Source organism: Neoarius graeffei, chromosome 14 (assembly GCF_027579695.1).
Source record: "Neoarius graeffei isolate fNeoGra1 chromosome 14, fNeoGra1.pri, whole genome shotgun sequence".
Taxonomy (NCBI): domain Eukaryota; kingdom Metazoa; phylum Chordata; class Actinopteri; order Siluriformes; family Ariidae; genus Neoarius; species Neoarius graeffei.
In genome coordinates, this window is record NC_083582.1 from 55,165,886 (window position 1) to 55,192,637 (window position 26,752).

Consider the following 26,752-nt stretch of genomic DNA (forward strand, 5'->3'; position numbering starts at 1 on the left):
GAATCAGGGAAAAATACCGCGCACTGACATCATTAAGGTGCGACGCGAGGAAATAAAATAAATTCAACAAATGTTTGGGTTTTTACTGAACAAACAAACAAATAAAATGAACGAGTGACTTAAAAAAAAGAATGTGGGTGTCTTTGTAAAAACTGTTTTGATTGGCTATTATAACAGAGGTAGCGCAGAGTACCTGGCTAACTGCAGGAAGCGGTTAGCTGCACAGCTAAAGTAGTCATTGCAAACGCACCGATTTTAAAACACGGCAAAACGACTTAACAGTTATACACTTACTTGTTCGGTGTTCGTGGCTGATGCGGCAGGGATGCTTGGTACGGACCCAGGCTTCAGTGACAGTTGATGTGCAAAACCTGCCCTGTACTGTCCCAAGTTGTGGAAACATTCCTCAGGAAAATGCTTCCGACAAACATACACCGTCTTAGGTAGACTCGACGGCGTATTATTGGAGTAAATAAAATTAAGCCACTGCGTCTTCAGGGGCTCCCCCGTCGGCAGTAAAAACAGACTCTTTTCTGTGTTGTCACATCCATGTACAGCGCAATTTCCATGTTTCGCTCGCTTAGGTGATGCCATCTTGTTGTGTCCTCTATGGTCTCCTCACTACAACTGGGTGGGGCAATCCATATGGTGGGTGGGAATCCAGAGGGGGGGCGTGGGGATCATCTCCCTTGCTGACGTAGTAAAGAGAAGAGCTTATCAACGCGCCGTTTTGACGCGCCATTCTCAAATGTTGGGCATAGTTTGGTTTACACATTATGAAATTTCTAGCCACTGGGGTGACTTAAGAAGGTCAGAGGAACTCATTTTAACGTTAAAAAACCTCAGAAAGTGAAAATTTCATGCCATGGGACCTTTAAATTTCTCATTCAAATTTTGAGGAATAAATCTTATATTGCTCAACATTAAGCCTGTTCAGTTTCATTTGCCTGGACTATGTAGTTTCTGGGATATTTACATTTCAAATAATATAAAATTTTTTGAAGCACCATGTATTTTACCAAAAGTATGTGAAAAATTTATGTTTTTTATTTACTTTTAAGCCACGCTGGGTGAAGAGCCAGTTTAGCAAAGGCAGCGTTAAAATGGCAGTCGGCTCAAAGATTTCCTAACACATTAGCAGAGTGCGTAAAATCTTGCACATACATGTCAAGAGCTTCAGTTAATGATCATATCAAACATCAGAATGAGGAAAAGTGTGATCTCGGTGACAGAAATGGGCTGCTTTGAGTATTTTAGAAACGGCTAATTTTCACACATTGCAGTCATTAAAATTTACACAGCATGATGCCAAAAACATCTGGTAAATGGCAGTTCAGAAGAGCCTTGACGAGAGAGGACAGAGGAAAGCAGTCAGAATGGCTCAAGCTGACAGGAGGTCTTTGGTAACTTGCATAACCATGCTTTACTAGTGTCGTGAACAGAAAAGCATCTCAGAATGCACAACATGACTGGACAGTTGCAGATAAGAACAACATCGTCTGCCGGTTTTAGTGAACCTGCGCTCACTGTAGCCCCAGATTCCTCACAGTCCACTTGATTGGCTGATTGGATAACTGCGTGAATAAACAGGGGTACCTATTTATATGGCTGGTACGGCGTGTATATGAACTAGAGATTTGCATTCTACAATCTTAGTCAGTTTTGCAAACAAATGGAAATGAGACTTTTGCCCCGGCACATGTCTCAGGAAAGCATACTGTCCCCAGAGACAGGTCCGAAGAAACCGTAACACTCAAGGTTCGAGGAGCGTATTCGGAAAGAGTGAATAAGAATTTACAGAGCAGCTGGAGATGATTTCCAAGTCTGGAATATCCTTTTATTGTAAGTCATTACCTGACGTTTTCTTCTTATAGGATCTGAGCACTGTAGAGTCTTCAAAAATATATGCTTGGTAATTGCATATTTACACAGTTGTCATACCAGATATTCGGTTTCCTGGTGCTGCCGTTGTACTCTGCTTTTCTTACTCTGCATCATGAAGTGTGTCGTAATAAAGTAGCGTGCCTGATTCTTGTGCCTCTGCCAAAGAGCAGGATTTCTGAGAAGTGATGTGAAAAAAAGGTAAATCTAGCACAGACCACTACCTCCGTTTTGTTTGCCATTCTCGAAATACTATTCTGGATGAGCTGTCAGGCTTTATAACTGCAGGGCCGGAGAAAACACAGTGGCAGATATTCCAGCATTTTCCACCTCTACCTCTCATGATTGAGTCAATGGAAATTGGCACAGGAGAGGTCTTTTGTAATGGCCAACACCACCGTGAAAAGTAAAATCTTTGGAATTTCAATTCTGTTTAAATTGTATTTTTTTTTTACAAGGTCTCTGTGTGATTTTCTGTGTAACTATCGGTCCATTTATTATTTATTAGCAAGCACCCCAAGACCCTGTAATGAAATAGCCTGGTTACGGCTCTCACCTGCTATGGACTATTGAGAGGAATATTGAAATCTTGAGCAGCACAATAACAGCCATTCTCTCCTCAGTTATTAGGCTGTGCTCCAGTTGTTATTTAAACCAACAAATCTGTACTTTGTTACTGTTTTTGTAAAGTCTATGTTATGGTTCGAGCGTGCCCTCAGGTGAGTTTTGAATACAATCACATCAGTGTCAAGGCTAATTGTAGAGAAACGTGCTGACGTGAATGACACCACATACACAGAGGTAATATGCCGTGATGTGTATAATGCAGTGATTTATCACCCTTAGTCCACCTTTTTGCTCTGGAGCTTGGCTATGGTCTTCAGCTTTTTGCTGGAGGTGCTTTAGGAAAACACTGAAACACTGCACTGGGCTTGAGACAGAGAGCATGAAATCCAGTTATTCCATTCCAGCTCTGAGAAAACTGTTTCATTATACTGATACTTGCAGATGTGCTTTGGCCAACGAAATATTATTGATTTAAAAAGTGAACCTTGGAGAAAGCAAGCTTATTAGTTGGAATATGAAGTTTAAATGAGTTCTCAATTATTTCCACTACTCATCCATATATACAGTACTGTGCAAAAGTCTTAGGCACCTTTTTTTTTTTTTTTTTTTAGTTTGTACTATACTACTTACTTTTTTAGTTTGTTCTATATTAAAACTATAACTTTTGTTATCGACTTGTACTTTATGACTTCTACATTATGGAGCCAGTACAAAAGCACTTTAGATTTCCAAATATTAGTTTTCTGGCACAAAATTAAATGTTACAGAAAATGTTCGTATGTCAGAAAAGAAAGCAGCATATTACATAACAGACCACTTTTTAGACAAAAACATGATGAAGATAACATAATGAAGGTTTAGCTGCAAAAATAAGAAGGAAGTGTGACAGTCCAAAGTTTCCAAAAGAACGGCGGCTGATTCTGGAAGATGCTCCGTAAAACTTACAGCTCGGTTCCTTATAAAACTGCACTAACTGTACCTGAGACTGCTGTTTTTTTTTGTTTTGTGTTTTTAAATCAAAGGGTTGTCTTGCACCAAATATTGACTTTTTTCATGTATTACTGCTTACTGATCTTTGATTTTTTTTTAAAATGTAGAAACATATAATTTCATTATTATTGAAATCATCTTTGCTCCCTTTCTCTCTCTTTTATATATATATATATATATATATATATATATATATATATATATATATATAAAATAAACTAGCAAAAAGCCTTTGCTAGTTTTATTTAGGGCCGTTCCTGATGCCATTTCGTTATTATATGTTTGTGTGTGTATATGGGTCCGTCTCAGAAACCGGTCTCTCATTTGGGACGTTATGGTCAAAAAATTTATTTTACTATTTTTTTTTTGCATTTACCTAACACTCAATGTTTCTTTTGTCATGTTTAATAAGAATAAGGATAGTATCTTGCTTTATCTGGCCTCCACTGTGGAAAATATTTTTGATTACAATTCAAATGCTTTTGTAAAATTGATTTACATATAAAATAACTCCATCATGAAGAATTAAAGCCCCTCCTTCACAGATGAGTGAAAATATTGAATAAATTTCCTCTTTTTGATTGCTTGGGTTAAAAATGTTAAGTTATGATGACTGAGTTGATTATTCACTTAAATATGAATAATATGATACATTTTGGGTATTTGATATGGCGAAATAGGACACAATGGAAAAATCAAGAACACACCGGAAAGATGAGAATAACGGCGGTGGTAAAAGAACAGCGACTGTACTGGCTGAAGGTCGCGCGGGTCTCTGCTGCGGCGCGCGAGCAACGGGACATCACTACCGCACCGGACGGAGCGGGGGCGGGGCAAAATGACTGGCCATAGATTCTGTCAAAAGTTCAATCTAAATTGACCATGGTTGCAAAATATTGGCCAAAAATACGCAAACACTATGAAATATGAAAGTAAGATGAAAAAGAAATATTCTATTGCCTTATACTGCAAGACTAAAACAAAATAAAACTGTCAAAACTCACCTTTTCAGTGATAACGTCCGAACAGATCACTCGCGTAACAGAAAGACCACAAATGGAAGCACGATCAACTTCTAACTGTTGGAGTGGAAAATTCCATTCTACACATGCAAACTGTTAATGTGTGTCCTTCCCCGCACACAAATAACACGCTACGGTAAAAAATAGACCACAACTCATTTTATAGCTCAGAAATTCATACAAGACCACCTACCATCGTAACATATTCTGTAAGAAACATATTCTATACCTAACTTTCAGCTTTCGTTTTAAAAAACAAAATCGCAGATTTATAACTAAATGTTTATATGGCGTAGTGATTTTAAGTTACTACTTTTGGTGAGGTAGTGACCTTGACCCTGAGGCTTTCCGTTTAGATCAAAACACACGATCGTATTGGTTTTGGGTATGCGGAAAATGGAGTTACAACGGTGATCAAATATTTTGCATGATGTTTTATTACGGTTATGATTATTCTGTGAGCGCGCCAATCCTTAGGTGTATAAAGTTACAACTTAAACTACAATTAGTGATAACTGTAGACTTTTCAGTGGACTACAACCTTTTTAAGGGAATGCGATGTAGTCAACCATTTATCATGTCCCAGATCAAGCCGCCATTTTTCCACAAATTTGCAGAATTTTTGAATAATCACATCAAAGATTTAGTTTTATCTGTATTATTTCTTTCATCATTTTATTTCAAATTAAAACCACCATCACCATTCAAAACCGTATAGTTTATTGACTGTGAGTATATTTAGTGGGGTACCCCCACAGTACCCAGTTTCTAAGACAGACCCATATATATGATTCCACCAAAACCACCAGAGCATGGATAAATGTCAACTTTGTATATTGTGCTGACATATTGGTGAGGAAATTTACATAACAGTATCATAAGGTCTGTCAGCAATCTCTTTTTTTTTTTTTTAACCGAGATGAAAGTGCTGACTGATTTACAAAGCGCCTGCCTGTGTGAGTTTTAAGAACCGTCACTCTCTCTGAGGTGCAGTTATCATGGCACTTGAAGTTACTTCACTGTCTTAGCTTGCATTACTGTCAGTAATTTGTTTATTGTGCTTTATGTTCACCAGCAGTGGTTACTCAGTATATGTGCTACCCCTTGTCCTGACCTCCAGCCAACACGAGCTCTGCATCCCTGCCAAGGTTTTTCAGGTTTCCTCTTCTCTCGTCTTCTCTCCTGTCCTCTTTCTTCCACAGTGGTTTCTAAAAGAGCATGCTGCAGTGAATCACTCTAACCAAGCAACCAAGTTTTTTTTCTTTCTTTTTTCCTTCTTTTTTTTTATACAACTCCGTTCACTATGTCAAACGCTGAGTGAAAACCCTCCTGCTGTTAATCTGTAAGCAACATTTTTAAATGTATTTGCTTTTGGAGAATGTGGACTCGTCTGATTTGTGAGGCTTCAGACACACTGTGTAAAATTTATTTCTTGGAAACACCATAAGGGGGCAAGCTTGCCCTCTCACTGCTCACGAGCTGGAACTGTTGTCTGGCCCGAGGTGACAGAAGAAAAGAACTGCATGATTTTAGAGCCACGTTGCACCAAATGCATCTCTTAACCGTCAGAGTAATGAGAAAGAGATTATGACAGTTTTTCCTTTCAGACACATTTTTAGTGTGAAATTTTTTAGTACATAAAGAATATAAAGCCTCAGGCAGAGCGTCTCACTAAGCTCGGAAATCTATAGAGACTTTACTTAAGGCTGAGACTGTATTAATATTTGGCTTTATTTTTTAGCTTTAATTCTAAGCCTCCAGTTAATTTTCCTTTGTGCTCCAAGTATATTTAAACACTGGCCTTTATACAAGTGAAATGTATCCATTAACATTTGAGTATCCCATCAGGTACAGCCTGCTTATGCACGGTGATCTTTATTGCTTTTCACAGCAGGAGTCAAAATGTTTTTCATAGCATCATTCCCACTGGGAAAGCAATATTGCAAATTTGCAAAATATAATTTTTGTTATTGTTTTGAGACTGTCATCTGAATGATCACAGTCTACACCGTGACCACTGTAAATGTGTGCTGACACCTGGGTAAACTCCCCGAACGGCATATTTAAAAAAAAAAATTTCCAACAAAATCTTGGGTGCTCTTGATATGACAACAGTCTAATGAATTATGAACCTGTACAATTTGCTAATGTATTGCACTGTATTTAAAAACTCAATCAGGTTGTTGCCTACACTTATAAAACAGCTATGCAGGCCATGAATTTCAGCAGTCACTTAATATTGCAGCCATACGGGTTGGAAGCTGCCAGGCGGGACTGCCAGAGGCATCAGCACGCCGCCCCCCCTCCTCCTGGTCCAGCAGCGCAAGCTCACCTATGAATGCTAGCATTGCTCTCTTAATTAGGTCTGGGAGAGGTTTAACAACCATGCTACAGTTTAGCTCACTGACAAATAGAAAAATAAAACCCTTGTTTAAATTAGCACAGAGAAGTGAGAAGTTCTAGGAGCCCTGGACTGTCTCGCAGTCGGCTCGAAGCTGGCCGTAGCCTAATCTGTGGAAAGAGGTTATTTCAGTCCAGTTTAGCTCTGCCAAGCTCTGCTGATTTCACCTCATTCCAGTCGTTTACTATGAATATGATCAATTAAGCTCATAAAACAGAGTCAACATGCAGTAGCCTCATTACAGCAAGCATAAAGGATTGTTTTTCCAAAGAATAGCCAAGCGCATTCTGTTGCTAAATCAGCGGTATACACAAATTATATTATGTGCATCCACAGTATCTACAGATATGGTGGTGATGTTGTTGCATCATCCAAGTTTGTTTTTATTAGACAGTAATCAGTACACGTTGTTCTTCCCAAGTGATCAGATCTGACAAGTGACAAACCTGACTAAGGCTACATCCACACGACAACGGCAACGAGATTTTTTTTTTTTTAAATATCGCGTCCACATGGGCAACGGATCAGTAAAATATCAGGTACATATTGCAACGCAACGCTTGCTGAAAACGATGCAATACACATGCCACACCTCTACGTGCGCTGTAAGACGGTCCCATCGGAGACACCAGAACAATAGAAGAAGTAGGACGCATGCGCATAAACCCCTTCTTCTGTAGCATCAGCCACATAAAGTTTTGATTATTAATCAGTAGCGTAAAACGAAAGACGCGGAAAGAGGAATGAATGGGGGTAGATGGAAGCCGGTACGCCAACATTCTGATATCCTCCAGAATTCTTTAATGGTCCGGAATAAATTGAATGCTACACGTTGATGGATTACTTTGTTCTTCTACGCCCTTTTTGAGGAATGTATTGTCGGACTTAAACCAACATCTGAAGAGGTGAGATCGCTCCTTTTTTTTTTTTTCCTATTTTTGCTGGCGGGATTGTTTTTGTTTTTGGAAAGTGCACGGGTGGTGCGCGGTTTGGTTATACTCAGTACTTCCGCAGTGTTTGGACTAAAGACTCTGCCCTAAGGGCTATTCTCTCACTCTCTCTGTCTCTCACTTTGCACCATTACACAATAAATATTCACAGTGAAAATATTTTGTAAGCGCGTTTCATGAACCAAGTTACAGGATTTGTTGACAACTCGCATCGAGTTCGTTACACTTCTACCCGGCGTGAAGCACTGACAGTCATGTGGTTGTGACGTCATCGTAAACAAATCCGTTCTACTCATCCAGACGACTTCGCAACAGCGCCGTTGCCAGATTTTTCCACTCTGGAACCCGTTCTCAAAATATTTCGTTTTGGGGCACCCAAAACGCCGGTGCCGTGTGGACGCCAGGCCGAAACGATAAACATTTTTATCAGATTCACCTGAATCCGTTGCCGTGTGGACAGGGCCTAAAAGGAAGCGAGCTTCATGAGAGTTTTTTTTTTTTTTTTAATCTTGAATGCAACTGTGTCAATCATTACTCAGACTTGATAAATGCAGACTGTGCTGTGAAAGGCGGGATTGCTGAGGATTTTAAGTGACGTGTTTATTAAGGGAAATGGAAACACTGTTTTACTTGTGAGCTCCCTAATCCCAAATGTGTGTCTTGAGCAGATATTTCAGTACTGGTAAATCCTTTAACTTTGTCTCAGGCAGTGTACAAGCCATCAATGTGAGTGTTTGCTCGTGCCATTTATTATCAAGCCACAGTGTGCACAGCTGTGACTGAGCCTGACTTAACCGCCATTGTATAAGGGGAAAGTGTAGGCACAAAAGTACCTGCTGTTACCAGTGGCGAAAGTGGTGTTTTAGTATATATTGTATTTGTGGATACTTGCACACTACAAGCCAGATGTATAGAAGCAATAAAGTGATATTTAAAATTTTACAATTAAGAAGTGGGGGCGTATATGGGGACAGTTGAGGTAGAGCCCAACAATATATCAGCCATTCAACAAATATTAATCTCCAGATAGTTCTCATTTAAAACCCCATACATTTTAAATTCAGTCGAAATGCTAATCTATTTAGATTGACCTACAATGTAAAAACAAACAAAAAAAGTTGCTATTTGACAAATATAAGCTGATGTTCCACTGATTCGGTTGCCTTTCTAGATGTTGCACAATCAGCTCTAGCTCAGAGATATTATTGCATGTAATGGTCAAAAAATGGAAATACGAACCCCATTTCCAGAAAAGTTGGGATGTTTTCCAAAATGCAATAAAAACAAAACTCTGTGGTTTGTTGCTTCATGTGTATCTTTATTTAACTGACAAAAGTACAAAGCAAAGATTTTCAATAGTTTTACTGACCAATTTAATTGTATTTTGTAAATATATACGAAGTTGGAATTTGAGCCCTACAACACACACACAAAAAAGTTGGGACAGAGGCAAAATAAGACTGAAATGTATGTAGGATATTCAAGTAACACCATTTTGGAAGATTCCACAATAAACAGGTTAATAAGCGTAACATGATTGGGTATAAAAGGAGCATGCACGAAAGGCTCAGTCTTTATAAGCAAGGATGAGTCGTGTCTCACTCCTTTGTGCCAAACTTCGTGAGAGAATTATGAGTCAATTCAAAAAGAACATTTCTGAATGCAAGATTTTAGGTCTTTCAAAATCTACAGTACATAATATTGTGAAAAGATTCAGGGAATTTGGAGACATCTCAGTGCATAAAGGGCAAGGTTAGAAACAACTCTTGAATGTGCATGACCTTCGAGCCCTCAGGCAGCACTACCTGAGCAACTGTCATGCTAATGTGACAAACGTAGAACCATGGGCCTGGGAGTACTTCGGAAAACTGTCGTCACTTAACGGAGTCTGCCATTGCATCCAGAAATGCAACCTGAAACTGTATTACGCAAGGAGGAAGCCATTCATCAATTCTACGCATGATTTCTCTGGTCCCGTACTCATCTTAGATGGACCGAAAGACAGTTGAAACGTGTGCTGTGGTCAGATGAGTCCACATTTCAGCTTGTTTTCGGGAAAACTGAACATCGGGTTCTCAGTGTCAAAGGTGAGCACGACCATCCAGTTTATCAGAGAAAGGTGCAGAAGCAAGCATCTGTGATGGTATGGGGGGGGGGCAGTGCCCACAGCATGGATGAGTTGCATGTGTTTGAAGGCACCATTGATATATTGTGGCATATATTGCGATTTTTAGAGGGACATACGGTATTCATCAAGGTGATGTCTCTTCCAGGGAAGTCCATGCTTATTTGAGCAGGACAATGCCAGGCCTCATTCTGCACAGGCTACAACAGCATGGCTTCACAGACACAAAGTGTGTGTGTTTGACTGGCCTGCTGCCAGTCCAGATCTGTCTCCTGTTGAGAATGTATGGCGCATCATAAAGAGGAGACTCCGACAACAGCGATCACGGACTGTTGAGCAGCTGAAGTCTTGTATCAAGCAAGAATGGACAAAAATTCCAATTGCAAGACTGCAACAATTAGTATTCTTCGTTCCCATATTATTAGAAAGTGTTATTAAAAGGAAATATGATGTAATACAATAGTAAAATGCCTCTGTCTCAACTTTTTTGAGTGTGTTGCAAGGATCAAATTCTAACTTGGTTTATATTTCCAAAATTCAATTAAGTTGGTCAATAAAACTATTGAAAATCTTTTCCTTGTACTTTTGTCAGTTCAATAAAGGTTCATGTGAATTAACAAATCACAGATTTTTGTTTTTATTGCATTTTGGAAAATATCCCAACTTTTCTGGAAATGGGGTTAGTACAATAAATGCTAACAGAGGCCCAGTGGAGAAGATATCACACTGCTCCATGCTTACACGATGAAAGTTTTTGTAATGATTGGGGGAGGGGCAAAAGACCAGCCATTATCAATATAGCTTTTCAGTGTCTGTCTTGCTCATTGTAATAATGGCAATCGAAACCACATTTCCTGTATCTAACATTCAGTACATTTACATGTACACTAATATTGCATGATTATTCTGAATATGACGATATTCAGAATTTGATATGGGTCGTGTAAACAGCATATTCCATTTAGATATTCCGAATTTAGCCTCATTCTGAATTTAGCCAGAATTTAAGACGTGGAATATGCCAATATTATTCATGCTTTAGGAGCATTATTTGGACATGTATACAGTGCATTCGGATAGGCGTCTCAATTGGGGTTTTTATGGCAGTTTGCGACACTTGACCTCTTGCCTGTTTACAGTCAGCTCTGTGCATTGTACACAAATCAACTAGACAGAATATGCACAGCTGCATGTAAATATATCTTTTCTGGAATAAGGGCAAAAACTAGAATATGTTGTGCATGTAAACATAGTCATAGTTTAATTTATTTTTATCTTTGGGATGAACTAGAACACCGACTGCACCCGAGGCCCTCTCGCCCGACATCAGTGCCTGACCTCATTAATGCTCTTGTGGTTGAATGGGTATAATCCCCACAACCATGCTCCAAAATCTAGTGGAAAGCCTTCTTAGTAGAGTGGAGGTTATTATTACAGCAAACGGGGGACAAAATCTGAAATGAGATGTTCAAAAAGCACATATGGGTTTTATGTTCAGGTGTCCACAAACTTTGTCATATAGTATACATAACTATCAAGGTTGTTAATGGGTCTTTGGGGTTCGAGCATTAGCACCCAAAAACCATCAGAGTTGCACCAACTGCTTATAAATTTATGATGTCTTATTTCAATAAAGCCATTATTGAAAAATTTGCAAATCTGAAAGATCAAGAAGGGTTTTCTTCGGAATACAAATGGGCCAATTAAACAGTGAGGTGGCAGTGTTATGTCAGAGATGCTTAATTTGAAATAAACGAGTGTTTGGCTATTCATCAATGCTAGGGCCGCTGGCTTTTACACCAGACTACATCTTTCTGTTCACTCACTGAAGATGGGTGTACGTAGTTAGTTTGTTCAAGTTCATTCAAGTCTTGTTGACTCTCATCCTCCTAATTAATGGAATTACTCTAAAAAAAAAAAAATCACTTGATAGTAGCTTATAACAAAAGTCATAGCTTCTCGCCTTAAATTTGTTTGAGGCTATGTCATTATGCCCTATCAGAATCTATCGTCATGAGACACTTCTTTAATTAAGCCAGTTTGCCAACAATTAACACATCATTATATTGGTTTATTGGTGTTTAGCTATGGTTTCAACACCTCTCACCAATTGAGCTCCCATGGGATGAATTGAACACAAAAGCATGTCCTTATAGACAAAATGACTAGAACTTACAATGTGCCCCCCCCCCCAGTGGAAAAAAAAGTGAGTGTAGTGTCAGTAAATAATATATACTCTTTATACTATCAGTAATAACTTATGCCTAATAATAATCCATTTCAGGCAAATGCTAGCAAAGTAATTTTTGGGGAAAAATAATTAACCTCCCAAAAAACAAACAAACAAAAAAACAACAAAAAAAAACCCCACCCTTACTACTCTACCAACCAGGAACCAAGAAATAATGGCCAGTTAAGTATGATGTTAAATACATGTAAAATTAATTTGTCATCTGTTACCCTGGGACCAAAAAAGGTTCCTTACATGCACAGTTATGTAATGGATATTAAAATACATAAGTAGTTAAAGTACCATTAAGCACAATTAGGGCCATACCTAAAGGCCTATTTGAAACAGTTAGAAATTTGCCAGGAATTGGACCCATGAGCACATTGTTCCCCAATACAGTGAAGAGGACGGTGAAGAAAAGAAAAAAGAGATCACAGTTGTTGAAATGCACAGGGATGGGTTTCCCAAAAGCATCGCAGCACAAAGATCATCATTAAATGGTAGAGCGAGCAGCACAATAAACACACTCTCTCTCCTAGTTAAGACACTTATAGCATTAAGAGGCTTTTGGGAAACCCACCCAGTTTAGTCGCTGCTTATTTTTGTCGAGTTTCAAAATCAAATGTTAAATGTCACTTTCATAATGAAGTACAGCTGTTTGTAAGCATTGCAAGGAAGAAACCCTTCCTGAAAACAGTTCATAAAATGCAGCATATGAACTTTACCAAGTGTCATTACAACTAAAGTTGTGTGTTGTAGTCAAATGAGACCAAATTTGAACTTTTTGGTTATACACACCATTGCAGAAAATATAAAAGCAATATTTGGCAATGATGATCTCGGTCTCCCAGTTTGAACATGACTTCAGATCAGACCACAGGTTTTCAGAGAGAAATCCATTTGAGCAGACCCAAGTTGTTCTTTTTCATGAAGGGAGCTACAACTATATAGGGCACTGTACAAAAGACTTAGTAACTCAGTTTCTTCATACAGTTTCCTCCAGAATTACCCTGGATACCCATGCTTGTTAGACGTTACATGAATCGATGCAGGAGAATTATACCTACTGTAATCTCATTAGAGGGCACCTCCAGTCTTATTAAAGCTGAAGGAGGATAATTTAATGAACATTACGTAAGAGCAAAAATAAATTAGTAAGAGCTCGTACAATATAGCTACAGCCATTTAGCCACATTAATTTAGATTTAGCCTTTGCAAATAATAATTATTGCCTGATATCTTTAGTTACTGTTGCTAAGGATGCACCAATCATATTTTTTTTTCCCATTTTTATTCAATACATTTGCTGATATCTGCTACTGATCTGATGATAAACAGAGGAACTCTCTGCAAGTTATGCAAAACATTGCAAGTCTGTAGATAGCAGACTTTAAGGCCTTTGTTTAATGCAACAGCTTTGTGTCAGTCACCAAATCACAAATTATAGGACTCAAATGCATGAGTGGTTTGGATTGGGAAATATATCTCATTAATTTGGTGCAAGCCTGACCATTCTAATGTACAGTGGATATAAAAAGTCTAAACACCCCTTTTAAAATTGTAGGATTTTGTGATGTAAAGAATGAAACCAGATCTTTTAATGCGATATACAGTACTGTGCAAAAGTCTTAAGCAAATGTAAAGAAATGCTGTAGACCAAAAATGGCTTAAAAAATAATGAAATGAAATGTTTCAACATTAAAAAAAAAATACTATAAGCAGCAGTAAGCCATAATAAATGAAACAAAGTCAATATTTGGTGTGAAATGACATTTTGCTTTAAAAAAAAAAAGTCTCAGGTACAGTGAGTGCAGTTTTATAAGGAAATGAGCTGTAGGTTTTACTGAGCATCTTGCAGAACCAGCCACGGTTCTTCTGGACACTTTGACTGTCACACTCACTTCTTAATTTTGCAGTAAAACCCAGCAGCCTTCATGATGTTTTCTTTTTTAATCTGAAAAGTGCTCTGTTATGTAATATGCTGCTCAGATACAAACATTTTTTTTTTCTGTAACATTTAATTTTGTGCTGGAAAATGAACATTTGGAACTCTAAAAGGTTTTTGTACTGACTGGATAATGTAGCAGTCATGAAATAAAAATCTATAACAAAATTTGTATTAAAAAAAAAATAGGGTGCCTAAGACTTTTCCACAGTACTGTAGATAGCAACACAATAGAACAAATAGAAAGGTTTTACAGAAAAAAAGACAAATAAATAACTTACAATAACCTGCTTGCATAAGTGTGTACACCCTTTTATAACGGGGCATGTGACTGTGCTCAGAATGAATGAGTCACATTCAATGTCCTATACAAAAGTAATTATCACTTATTACATGTGTTATACAACCCCTGGCAAAAAAAAAAAAATCACTATCCTTGGTGAATGTTCCTTAAAGTGCCATTCCACCATTGGATGTAGTCTTTGGCATAAAATACAATATATTTTATGACAACATGACTAGACAGAGAAATCTTTTAGCTTCAAAATGATATATCAAACATAATTTTTTGACAACGACAAGTATATTAATTTTGCGACCAAAGTCACCTACCCTTTTAATTTCCGTGCGGTAGTGAACCGTGATGTCATCGGCAGGTTCCCCTTCTTGTGTACCACATCACGTGTGACGTGGCACAGATTATCAGCAATGGCGGATAGAACGCGATTGTCAGCTTCGGAAAAGAAGCGAAGGAAAATGGAGACGGTCGATGGTGAATATCGGCACAGCAATCGACAAGTGGAAATCGCGTTCTATCCGCCATTGCTGATAATCTGTGCCACGTCACACGTGACGTGGTACACAAGAAGGGGAACCTGCCGATGACATCACGTTTCACTACCGCGTGGAAATTAAAAGGGTAGGTGACTTTGGTCGCAAAATTAATATACTTGTCGTTGTCAAAAAATTATGTTTGATATATCATTTTGAAGCTAAAAGATTTCTCTGTCTAGTCATGTTGTCATAAAATATATTGTATTTTATGCCAAAGAATACATCCAATGGTGGAATGGCACTTTAAGCTTTTTTACTTTGTAGAAAAAGAAAACAACACAAAACTATTTTTGTTTAACAGCTAAACATTCTGGCTTTGTAAGATGTACCTCAAACAAATTAAATTAAATTGTTGTAATTAATGGCATATTATTCTTCATGATCAAGTAGAGGAAAAAATATTATGGAATCACTCAATAATTATTGGGGAAAAAATTGTGGAATCATCAAAAAAAAAAAAACCCACACAATTAGTACTTTGTTGCGCCTCCTTTATGATAGTGGAGAGCTGGCTGGTGGGTGGGAATTAATAGGGGACCAAATTGGGGAGAAAAATTGGCTGGGGGGGGGTATTTATAACCATTTATCTCCATGGTTAGTAGTATACATGTTTGTTTAATATTCTTAATCATAAAGAAAAAGAAAAAAAGATATTGATAAAGGTAAGATCTATTTAGTGAGATACATGTTTGGTGAGATGCACATTTTATATTTGATGAAAAATTGATATAGACAGCTTAAAGTAGATACAGAGAACCATGGCCTCACTTTTTGTTTATAAATGCCTTGAGACCTCAAGAATGGCACAGGAATAGTTTTAAGCCTTAAAAATAAATTTAATATAGTAATTTTTATGATTAAAGTGATTCATATAGGTAGCCGTCTGAGTGAATGAATGACCTTGACATCTGTGACGTCACAGCAAGAAGGCTATCGGTCTCATCGCCATTTCTGCTATACTAAAACACAGAGCTACAGTGGTGCTTGAAAGTTTGTGAACCCTTTAGAATTTTCTATATTTCTGCATAAATATGACCTAAAACATCATGAGATTTTCAAACAAGTCCTAAAAGTAGATAAAGAGAACCCAGTTAAACAAATGAGACAAAAATATTATACTTGGTCATTTATTTATTGAGGAAAATAATCCAATATTACATATCTGTGAGTGGCAAAAGTATGTGAACCTTTATGTGACCCCCTTGTGCAGCAGTAACTGCAACTAAACGTTTCCAGTAACTGTTGATCAGTCCTGCACACCGGCTTGGAGGAATTTTAGCCCGTTCCCCCGTACAGAACAGCTTCAACTCTGGGATGTTGGTGGGTTTCCTCACATGAACTGCTCGCTTCAGGTCCTTCCACAACATTTCGATTAGATTAAGGTCAGGACTTTGACTTGGCCATTCCAAAACATTAACTTTATTCTTCTTTAACCATTCTTTGGTAGAACGACTTGTGTGCTTAGGGTTGTTATCTTGCTGCATGACCCACCTTCTCTTGAGATTCAGTTCATGGACGGATGTCCTGACATTTTCCTTTAGAATTTGCTGGTATAATTCAGAATTCATTGTTCCATCCATGATGGCAAGCCGTCCTGGCCCAGATGCAGTAAAACAGGCCCAAACCATGACACTGCTACCACCATGTTTCACAGATGGGATAAGGTTCTTTTGCTGGAATGCAGTGTTTTCCTTTCTCCAAACATAGCGCTTCTCATTTAAACCAAAAAGTTCTATTTTGGTCTCATCCATCCACAAAACATTTTTCCAATAGCCTTCTGGCTTGTCCACGTGATCTTTAGCAAACTGCAGATGAGCAGCAATGTTCTTTTTGGAGAGCAGTGGCTTTCTTCTTGCAACCCTGCCATGCACACCATTTGTTCAGTGTTCTCCTGATGGTGGACTCATGAACATTAGCTATGTGAGAGAGTCCTTCAGTTGCTTAGAAGTTACCCTGGGGTCCTTTGTGACCTTGCTGACTATTACACGCCTTGCTCTTGGAGTGATCTTTGTTGGTCGACCACTCCTGGGGAGGGTAACAATTTGGTCTTGAATTTCCTCCATTTGTACGCAATCTGTCTGACTGTGGATTGGTGGAGTCCAAATTCTTTAGAGATGGTTTTGTAACCTTTTCCAGTCTGATGAGCATCAACAGTGCTTTTTCTGAGGTCCTCAGAAATCTCCTTTGTTCGTGCCATGATACACTTCCACAAACATGTGTTGTGAAGATCAGACTTTGATAGATCCCTGTTCTTTAAATAAAACAGGGTGCCCACTCACACCTGATTGTCATCCCATTGATTGAAAACACCTGACTCAAATTTCACCTTCAAATTAACTGCTAATCCTAGAGGTTCACATACTTTTGCCACTCACAGATATGTAATATTGGATTATTTTCCTCAATAAATAAATGACCAAGTGTAATATTTTTGTCTCATTTGTTTAACTGGGTTCTCTTTACCTACTTTTAGGACCTGTGTGAAAATCTGATGTTGTTTTAGGTCATATTTATGCAGAAATATAGAAAATTTTAAAGTGTTCACAAACTTTCAAGCACCACTGTAACTATAACTTCGATCCTCCATTTTGAGATAATTTATCGCCATGCCACGTAGATGTGTTGCTGGTGGGTGCAGCAACATGACAGAAGGTGGATTTATGTTGCATTCATGGCCCAAGAATGTTCAAACTGCAAAGATTTAGATGAGTTTTGTGAGAAATTCACGGATTGGCTGCCTATGAAGTGATCTCTCCTCTGCTCTGCACATTTTACTGAGGACTCGTACGAAACCTCTGATCTGTTGAGGAGCGTTGGCTATAAGCCCGTATTGAAAGAGGGTCCAGCACCAACAATTGAAGGAAAAGACAACTACAAGAAAAGGAAAGTAAGTTCAGTTTCACCAGAGTGTGAGCCGAGCAGTAATGGCGGAGTACTCAGTATGGAGAAAATGGAGAATGAGTGGACCAGTCGTCAGATTTCTCTGCTGGATATGCTTTTTTTTTTTTTCTCCCGCTGGATATGCTTGCCTCAGCAGCAATATCTCACCCTTACGTGGAAGAAGCAAATGAATGAAGAACTGAAAGTCAGATCGTTTCAAAACAATCGGCCACAAGCTTGGCCTTCAAGAAGCGAGAACACAGACGGGTAAGATGCGACTCTTATTTGGTTACATAACAACAAAAACAACAACACTTGTTGTTTACCTGCATTTAGATTAATACATGTACAGGTAACTTGTATTGTGTATTTAAGTTACCAGCATAATATTATTTAATTTGCTTCAGAATGTGATAGTCTCAGTTCGTCTGATTTATCAGTGAAAATGCATGCATGTACATGTATGTTGCATAAGTTATAACGCCTATCCTGTTTTAATGAGAGTCACATGAGACTGTCAGTTCAGTGCCATTCAATTCTCTAGATGGCTTTGTTCTCTGGCTTTATTTCGTAAGGTGGAGGCCTCTGTGGCCGACGTGTTACTATCGGATTCACTTTCCGATGGTTCGAACTGATACGGTTCTACGTGTATAGCAGTAGCATGTACACACACTCCAATTTCAGGACTATCACAGTCAGATGTATTACTATCTGTGGAATCCGAAGAACCTCCAATAAATCTGAATGAAGAGGCCATTGCAACCACTCTCGCCTGCCAAGTCTGGCTTTGGTCTATAGCACCGGATCCCACTGTGACGTCACCCACTCAAGGCTGGCTGGCTCAGCGGGGCAGCTCGAATGCTAACTTTGCAGTCGATTTTAACTCAAAAATATATATATATTTTTTATTCCCATTTATGCAGCATACAAGCGTCAAGGATGGAGAGACTATCCACTCAGAAATGTATTTAAAAATAAAGGTTCTGCGTATTTCCTTTAAGGGTTAAAAGTGTTCCTTGGAATGACGCTCACTGTGCAGGAGCCCTTCCTGACGAAAGCAATTATTGAGTGGACCCATGGGGATGGACAGCTGTTTCCCTAGAAGCGTCATGCTTGGTGAAGGGTCTACTGACATTAAAGAAGAGGCACAGATGAGTTCAGCTCTGTGCCATGTTCCAGACAACAGCATCCTGAGTGTGACATTTAAGTAAAATCACCAGGATGCCGATAGCTATACTGTCTATTACACACAGCAAAGCCTCATAAAGTGGCTGTTCAGCTTGCTGTATCCTCTTCAGTGGAATTTTAGTGTACAGATTTGGACAGAGTTCATTGTTTAATTTCATTCTATTTTTTCATTATAAAGGGTATGTTTTAACTGTTTGAGTACAGTTATGAGATGGTTTTGCATACAGTGCACATTATTACAAATGATGAATGTTATATTTATTGCAAATGTTAAAATGTAAAAAATCTTCCAACATGCTTTATTATTATTATTATTATTAATTATTATTATTATTATTATTATTATTATTATTATTATTATTATTTTACTCTCAGTAATGTATAGTGTCTCTAGCTGAACTCATAATGTCCTGAGTGAAAACAGAAATCACTTAAAAGGGCTCAAGATCCTTAAGGAAAATGGTGTTCGCTCACAAATAGTTCATATGTAGACATTATAACACTCAGAGTAACACTCATTATTTCCGATACTTAAGCACAGCTGTGAATGTTTTATTCAGAAGAAACCGATTTCTGTACAGTCTGAGCAGCATTGTATATCGTTCCATAATGCATCACTCCATCTGAGGAGACCTTGAGCAAAAATAATATTTTTTGTCTGCTTGTCAAGATAAAATGAGACATTTCAGCATGTAGTGTTCACCTTTTGAAAACATGTTCTTGTAGAAGTCGAGTGTGTGTGTGCGCACGCACGTGTAAATGCATAAGTGGACAGTCCATCTAAGCACCTAAGGAGTTCTTAACATTTCCTAAGACCCATCTGAGTGCCAGATCAATCACTTGGCTTTTTATCACTTACATTTTTTTTGTTTCATTGTTAGTGAATGTACGCTGGACAGGTGAGACATGTTTGCCTCATGTTTTGCGCTACAATCTGGAAATAATTGCTAAATACACTCACCGGCCACTTTAATAGGAACTTGTTCTTGATTCTTAGATTCCTGTTCATGGCTGGCAGGAGCGGAACCCAATGTGGTCTTCTGCTGTTGCATGGTGAAATGCTTTTCTGCTCACCACAGTTTTAAAGAGTTGCTATGAGTTACTATATCCTTCCGAGCAGCTCAAACCAATCTGGCCATTTTCCTCTGCCCTCTCTTATCCACAAGACGTATTGACTCACAGAACCGTAAAACCCCCAGGAGATCATCAGTTTCTGAAATACTCAAACCAGTCCATCTGGCTCAAACCAACACCCATGTCACAGTGAAAGTCACAGAGATCACAATTTTTCTCGTTCTGATGTTTGAAGTGAACATTAATTGAAGCGCTTGATTTGTACGTGTGTGATTTTTTTGCATTGTGCTGCTGTCAAGGGATCGGCTGATTAGATAACTACATAAAACAACACGTGTGTGGGTGTTCCTAATAAAGAAGCCGGAGAGTGCATGTATTGCATATACTTGGTTAAAAAAAAAAAATTGGTCTGGTACAAATAGCTCTCCCTTATTGTTCATTCAATATTGATTTCTGTTTATGCAGGAAAAAAAGCAGTGCAAATGCTTACACTAAAAGTGTTATTCCACACACATTTATGTCTGGCTTTTGAAACCCTCAAAAAAGATTTACATTAATGTTTCCATAAGTAGCCTATATTTCTTAGCTAGAGGGAAACAACAACAAGTCTTTCAAAACCCAGATCCTTGTATGACTCACGCAATGGGTGCAGATGACTTTACGTGGAAGATAAAAGAAATACTGCTCCACCAGGAAGGGAATTTTCCCAATATCATTTTTGAAGGTTGCTATAACAACAGTGCAGCTGCCATTCTTAAGTACACTGAGACACGCTCTTAGATGAACTGGTGGAAGTGTCTATCAAAATGAAGTGTTTATGGAAAGGCATTAATTAAAATAGAAATGAAGGCAATTGCTTTACTGATTCTGTAATTAGAAAAATGTAATGCAAATGGTTGTGTTGTACTTGTTACCCTATCACCAGTCCTGCTGTCGTGCTGTCAATGTGATGATATCACTCTCTGGTGATCGACAGTGATGCATCTTGTTTATACTAGTGTCCATTTTTTAAATAAATGAAGATATAAATAATATATATTTTGCTAAATATATGAACGTACTCTGCACCTTGGTGTCAAAGCCGTTATTATTTGTCCTTTCCTTTGCAGAGCCTCGGGGAGACTGGAAGATACGAAACTCATAAAAAGTAAGTTTTTTTTGCTGGTTTGTTTACTTTCTAAAGCCCTGTAAAACCTATGAGAGTCACTCAGGAAAACAGCAAAATGCATTATTAAAAGATCTTTGTTGAAAGAGGCAAGGTACTGTAATGCTCTTTCCATTGCACAAGTTTCAGAATAAGGGTAAATAGCACAGACTGTAAGAAATGTTTTTGGACTGTCAGCATATTTAGTTATTTCATATCTACCATAAAACTGTATAAGTTTACATAAGTTAATATAGACATGAGCATGCACTTGATATTATTCAATACGTAACTTGAGTGAGAATTTATACATAAAAAAAAAACAATCGGCTAATTCTGAGGCAAGTTCATTATAAATAGATCTTCAAGTGGACTTTTTTGTTGGCCGATAGAAAACATTTGTTAATAATTTGCCAAATTTAGTTTGTTCTTGATGTTTTAGAGGGTGGCACGGTGGTGTAGTGGTTAGCACTGTTACCTCACAGCAAGAAGGTTCTGGGTTTGAGCCCAGTGGCCGACGGGGGCCTTTCTGTGTGGAGTTTGCATGTTCTCCCCGTGTCTGTGTGGTTTTCCTCCGGTTTCCTCCACAGTCCAAAGACATGCAGGTTAGGCTAATTGGTGGCTCGAAATTGACCGTAGGTGTGAATGTGAGTGTGAATGGTTGTTTGTCTCTGTGTGTCAGCCCTGCGATGATCTGGCGACTTGTCCAGGGTGTACTCCGCCTCTCGCCCATAGTCAGCTGGGATAGGCTCCAGCTTGCTCGTGACCCTGCACAGGATAAGCAGTTACGGATGATGGATGGATGGATCGATGTTTTAGGAATATCCATCATCACCTTCCTGTTTTACTCTCAACTTGTTTCTGTTTTCTATTTCCATTTCTTCTTTCTTTTTCCTGTCATTTGTTCTATATAAGCATTTTATTTGTACAGTGCTACATCAGTATTAAGGTAAATTATCTCTAACAATTTGAAAGACATTTGTACTTCTTTGTCTTTCTTTTTTTCTCCATCAAGATACATACATGCATGTATATACAGTACATTTGTCCATGTGACACCACATTTCAAAAATCAAAAGAAAAACGTGACAGAGTCATCAAACCAAAACAAGACATATTAAACACCAGCATAATTACTTAACATTAATATTTTAACCCTCTGGGGTCTGAGGGTGTTTTCTGGTAGGCTATTGATTTTGGTATGCTCTGATTTTGTCAATTTCAACAAATCTAAGCAGTATTTTCAAACTCGTATGACTTTTTTGTATTCAGCACAAGTTGAGCTACAATAATATCTCTGTAGTATGTATGTCATGATTGTACTTTTTAAAAAATAACAGATACAGTAAATGAAGATGTTGTAAAAAGCAGTTTTAGAACTGTGTTGGAATGTGTGAAAAAAACATGACCTTACCCATTGTGACGAACCGTTTTGGTCACTTGAGGTGATTCTGTTCAGTCTTAGGCCAAGTTTACATTAGGCCGTATCTGTCTCGTTTTCTTCGCGGATGCACTGTCCGTTTACATTAAAACGCCTGGAAACGCCGGGAAACGGGAATCCGCCAGCGTCCACGTATTCAATCCAGATCGTGTCTGGTCCGGTGCTGTGTAAACATTGAGAATACGCGGATACGCTGTGCTGAGCTCTAGCTGGCGTCGTCATTGGACAACGTCACTGTGACATCCACCTTCCTGATTCGCTGGCGTTGTTCATGTGACGCGACTGCTGAAAAACGGCGCGGACTTCCGCCTTGTATCACCTTTCATTAAAGAGTATAAAAGTATGAAAATACTGCAAATACTGATGCAAATACTGCCCATTGTGTAGTTATGATTGTCTTTAGGCTTGCCATCCTTCCACTTGCAAGTGGTAAGTGACGCGCATGCCCGGCATGCACTGAGATCACACACACAGCGGCTCAGTCCCGAATCACTGCTCGTGCGCTATACTCGCGCGCTCTGTGAGCTGCGCAGGGCCGGAGTGCGCACCCTCTAGAGGGCACTCGCTGTTCAGGGCGGAGTGATTTGGAGCGCAGGATGCCTGCCGAGCCGAGCGTATCCGTGTATTGGCGTTGCTATGTGCACGCGAATCGTGTATTGGTGTTGCTGTGTGCACGCTAATCGTTTTAAAAACGTTAATCTGATGATCCGCTGATACGGTCTAATGTAAACCCCACCTTAGGAATGTATTAAGCAAAAAAACTTACTGGTAAATTTGCTCCATTGATTTGGACAATTAACTGGCCATCAAAAAAGTTTCTAAAGGGTTGGCAGTGGGAAGGGTATTCAATGAGAAGTTTAAAAAGTTTCCATTCATTCAATGAGAAGAGTGAAAACCCCTCCCACTGCCAATTCTTAATCCCATCAGGTCAAGTCACAATGGGTAAGGTCATGTTTTTTTTTTTTCACACATTCCAATACCATTCTAAAACTGCTTTTTACAACAGCTTCATTTATCTGGGATTTGACTTTATTTTGGTATTTGACTCTTTTCAGTGTGTCTTGAAATTAACTCTTGTACTATTTTACTTAGTTCAGAGCCACAACCAACTCTGTTACACAATTATTCTGTAATTTTGCTCCCAGTCCAACTCCAAATTTTACTCTCTAAACTCAAAATAGAGCAAAATTAACTATTTTGAGGAAAATACTTTTAATTCTGAAAAAAATTGCTCAGTCATTTTTCTTGTGTATGCACTACAGCGTACGCATATCAACCGATCTGCTCATCAGAAATAGAACACTTACACTTACTTGAGTTGATCTTTGGCTGGATTGAGTCGAAGTACAAAAAAAAAAAGGCACCATTCATCATCAGTGTTGCAGTTCTCAAGATTGAACCATATCGCTGTCCTGAATCATGAATTGAGTCGCTGTACTGAATCATCCGAAGCACATAAAATCTGCATGCTGTCTCACAACAAGTTTTACCTCCAAATAACCTAAACTCTGTCTGACAGATTTTATCCTGTTTATGGTGGATGTTCCCACTGCAAAAGAGAAAACAATTGAAACCGAAAGAATGAAAGTGATTATCATGCTGTTACCGTGTGAATAATCTTGTATGAACGCGTGATTGCGCGCTCAGCGCTCCGACTCCATTGTGACTGAGTATGGTGACAAGTTTTATGTTTCTTCTAATTTAGGTAATTTAAAAACTATAATATTAATTGGCAGTGGGCACAAAGGAACATGTAAAGTTTCTATCAATATGTTTATCATGGTTGTATAATAAACTTGCAAAGATATTTAACTAAATACACGACCTCCTCATTCTAAACCTGTCGAGCTTCGCTGGTGAAGCGCTCGACCTCAAAGGGTTAATAATGCTGTATGATGAAATTGCACTTGCAGTTGTTTGTTTGTTTGCGGATATTCACTTTTAATTTCTGCTATATTCATTGCTGCTTTGCCCAGTATAGGGAGAGCAGGGAGACTTGGGACAGGTTTGTAGCTTTTGTAGATTGTGTGAAATTCTTCGCAGGTAGCGTCACATTCATATTGCATAAGAGAGTATTTACTATACCCTCTTACCACGACATTAGTTTCTCAGCTTGTCACATATACTGGCTTTCAGTTGTTTTGTAGGGAGACATGAGACGTTGAGGGGAGATGTAGGACAAAAATAAAATACCTAGGCCTACATGTTTAAGTTTTATTTATTATCAAAACTTATAACTGTATGGTACAGTAATAGAAAAATGTCAGTTGACCCAAAACCTGACTAGACAAAACTGTTTCATTCTCAAGAAGGAATGAAATCAGTTTAATCCTCATGCAGGTACACTCACTCATTATTAACAAAGATTTGTAAACAATTTAATATTTGTAAACCTCAAGAAAAAAAAAAAACCTGTAATATGATGAACTGTCCCAACTCTCCCCATCTGGCCATTTTGAAAAAAAAAATTCTTAAATGTTTTTTCCTCAGAATTTAAAGGTGGGGTATGAGATTTTTTTCAGGAGTATTTTTTATCATATTGCTTGAAAAGCTCCTCACACCCATGTTGCAAGCAGTACAATAGAAGGTTTGACCCAAAAACGAAATATTTTAATCCAGTCTACAGTGTAAAATAAAGGAAAAACGCCATCCAATCATATCGAGGTACCACCTCAAAATGATTGGATACTGACACGTCAATCAGACTGAAGCCCGCGAGCAGCCCGTCCCTTCTGTGTGTGTGTGAGAGAGAGAGAGAGAGAGAGCAGCCCCTCCCCCAACCCGCGCGCTGCGAGCAGAGTGTCACACAGAAAGCACAGGATTTTCTCAGTGCGCTTCCAAACAACGGGGATTTACACGAAAACGGAAGGAGATATTCACAAAATTCTTTCACAGTGAGTGCCACAAGGCTCTCCTGAGCACACTGATGTAATTTTTTTGTCTGTAGTGTAAAAAAAATGAGGTCACTAGATCGAGTTAAAAACGAGTGACTTTTCTGATTTTGCAGTCACAGCAAAGGGGTGGAGACACGGGGGGTGGGAGCATGGCGAGGGCGGGCATGTTTCTTTTCAAAATATGGCTTGCGGGAACCGTTATTCCAAAATCTCGTACCCCACCTTTAAGTTTAATAAATAATACTATATCTGGTAACTCTAGGCTACAGACTTTAATTCCTAACATACTGAATTCGGCAGCGTACATTACACTATAGAATGGAGGTGGAGGTGAAGTAGAAAATACAAGTTTTGGTTGACAAAAATATTGAACTGCACAGACCTTACTGCAGTGTCCAAAGAAAGTAGGTTACTCTATCCGGCAACATCTAACTTCTGATGTAATCAAAAACCTGACTGGTTGAAATTAATTTATGGGAATACAAACTGTCCCAAGTCTCCCCGCTCTCCCTTATCTAAAGAAAAATGTCTAAAGTCACAGTGGAACAATTTCTAGCTCAGAGGAGGTTGTGTAAGTTGATTAATGGAGTCATTTAGAAGGTGTCCACTGGGAATTGCTCTGTTTATCTTATCAATGAGGTTAAAACAACAATTGTCATCCAACCAAAGTGCAACAGGGGACTAGTGGCAAAAATTCAGCCCACAAATGGTTCATTCTTTTCTATCAATGAACCTCTGTTAGCTATTATCTTGTAGTTTAGGGAGGAAGGCCAAGCTTTAGCAGTCAATAGCACAGTCAGTAAGCTGAGGCTGAGGCCAGACAGAGGAACTTATTTCCTGCCTGATTTGGAGCTGATTGGCAGAACTGACTATCTCTTTATTCCGAGCTCCTGGAAACATTTTGAGCTTCGAATTCCTAACAAACAAAGATAAGGTAATGGTTGTAGCAGTAAACAATACTTTTTATCTTCCAAAATGTTAAACAAACAAGAATTCATACAATGTATTGCACAAGTATTCAATCCCCTTCGGACTTTACATATTTTGCACGTTTTACATCCTGGAACTGAAATGGACTTTATTGGGATTATGAAGATGTCATGGAGCTATACAAAATAGACCATAAAATTGAAGTGAGAGGAATAATCAATATGTTTTTTCAATATATTATGCTAAATATTTAAAA

General features: G+C 38.5%; 1 protein-coding gene across 4 annotated transcripts in view; it reads left to right on the forward strand.

Moving 5' to 3' along the window:
• The window catches only part of ankfn1 (ankyrin repeat and fibronectin type III domain containing 1), a 161,842-nt gene that overhangs the window by 41,525 nt on the left and 93,565 nt on the right, over window positions 1-26,752 (forward strand). For all 4 annotated transcript variants that reach the window (XM_060940063.1, XM_060940064.1, XM_060940066.1 and 1 more), the window contains exon 6: window positions 21,197-21,234. In XM_060940063.1, the coding sequence (XP_060796046.1) occupies window positions 21,197-21,234 (38 nt within the window). The remainder of the gene's footprint in view (window positions 1-21,196; window positions 21,235-26,752) is intronic.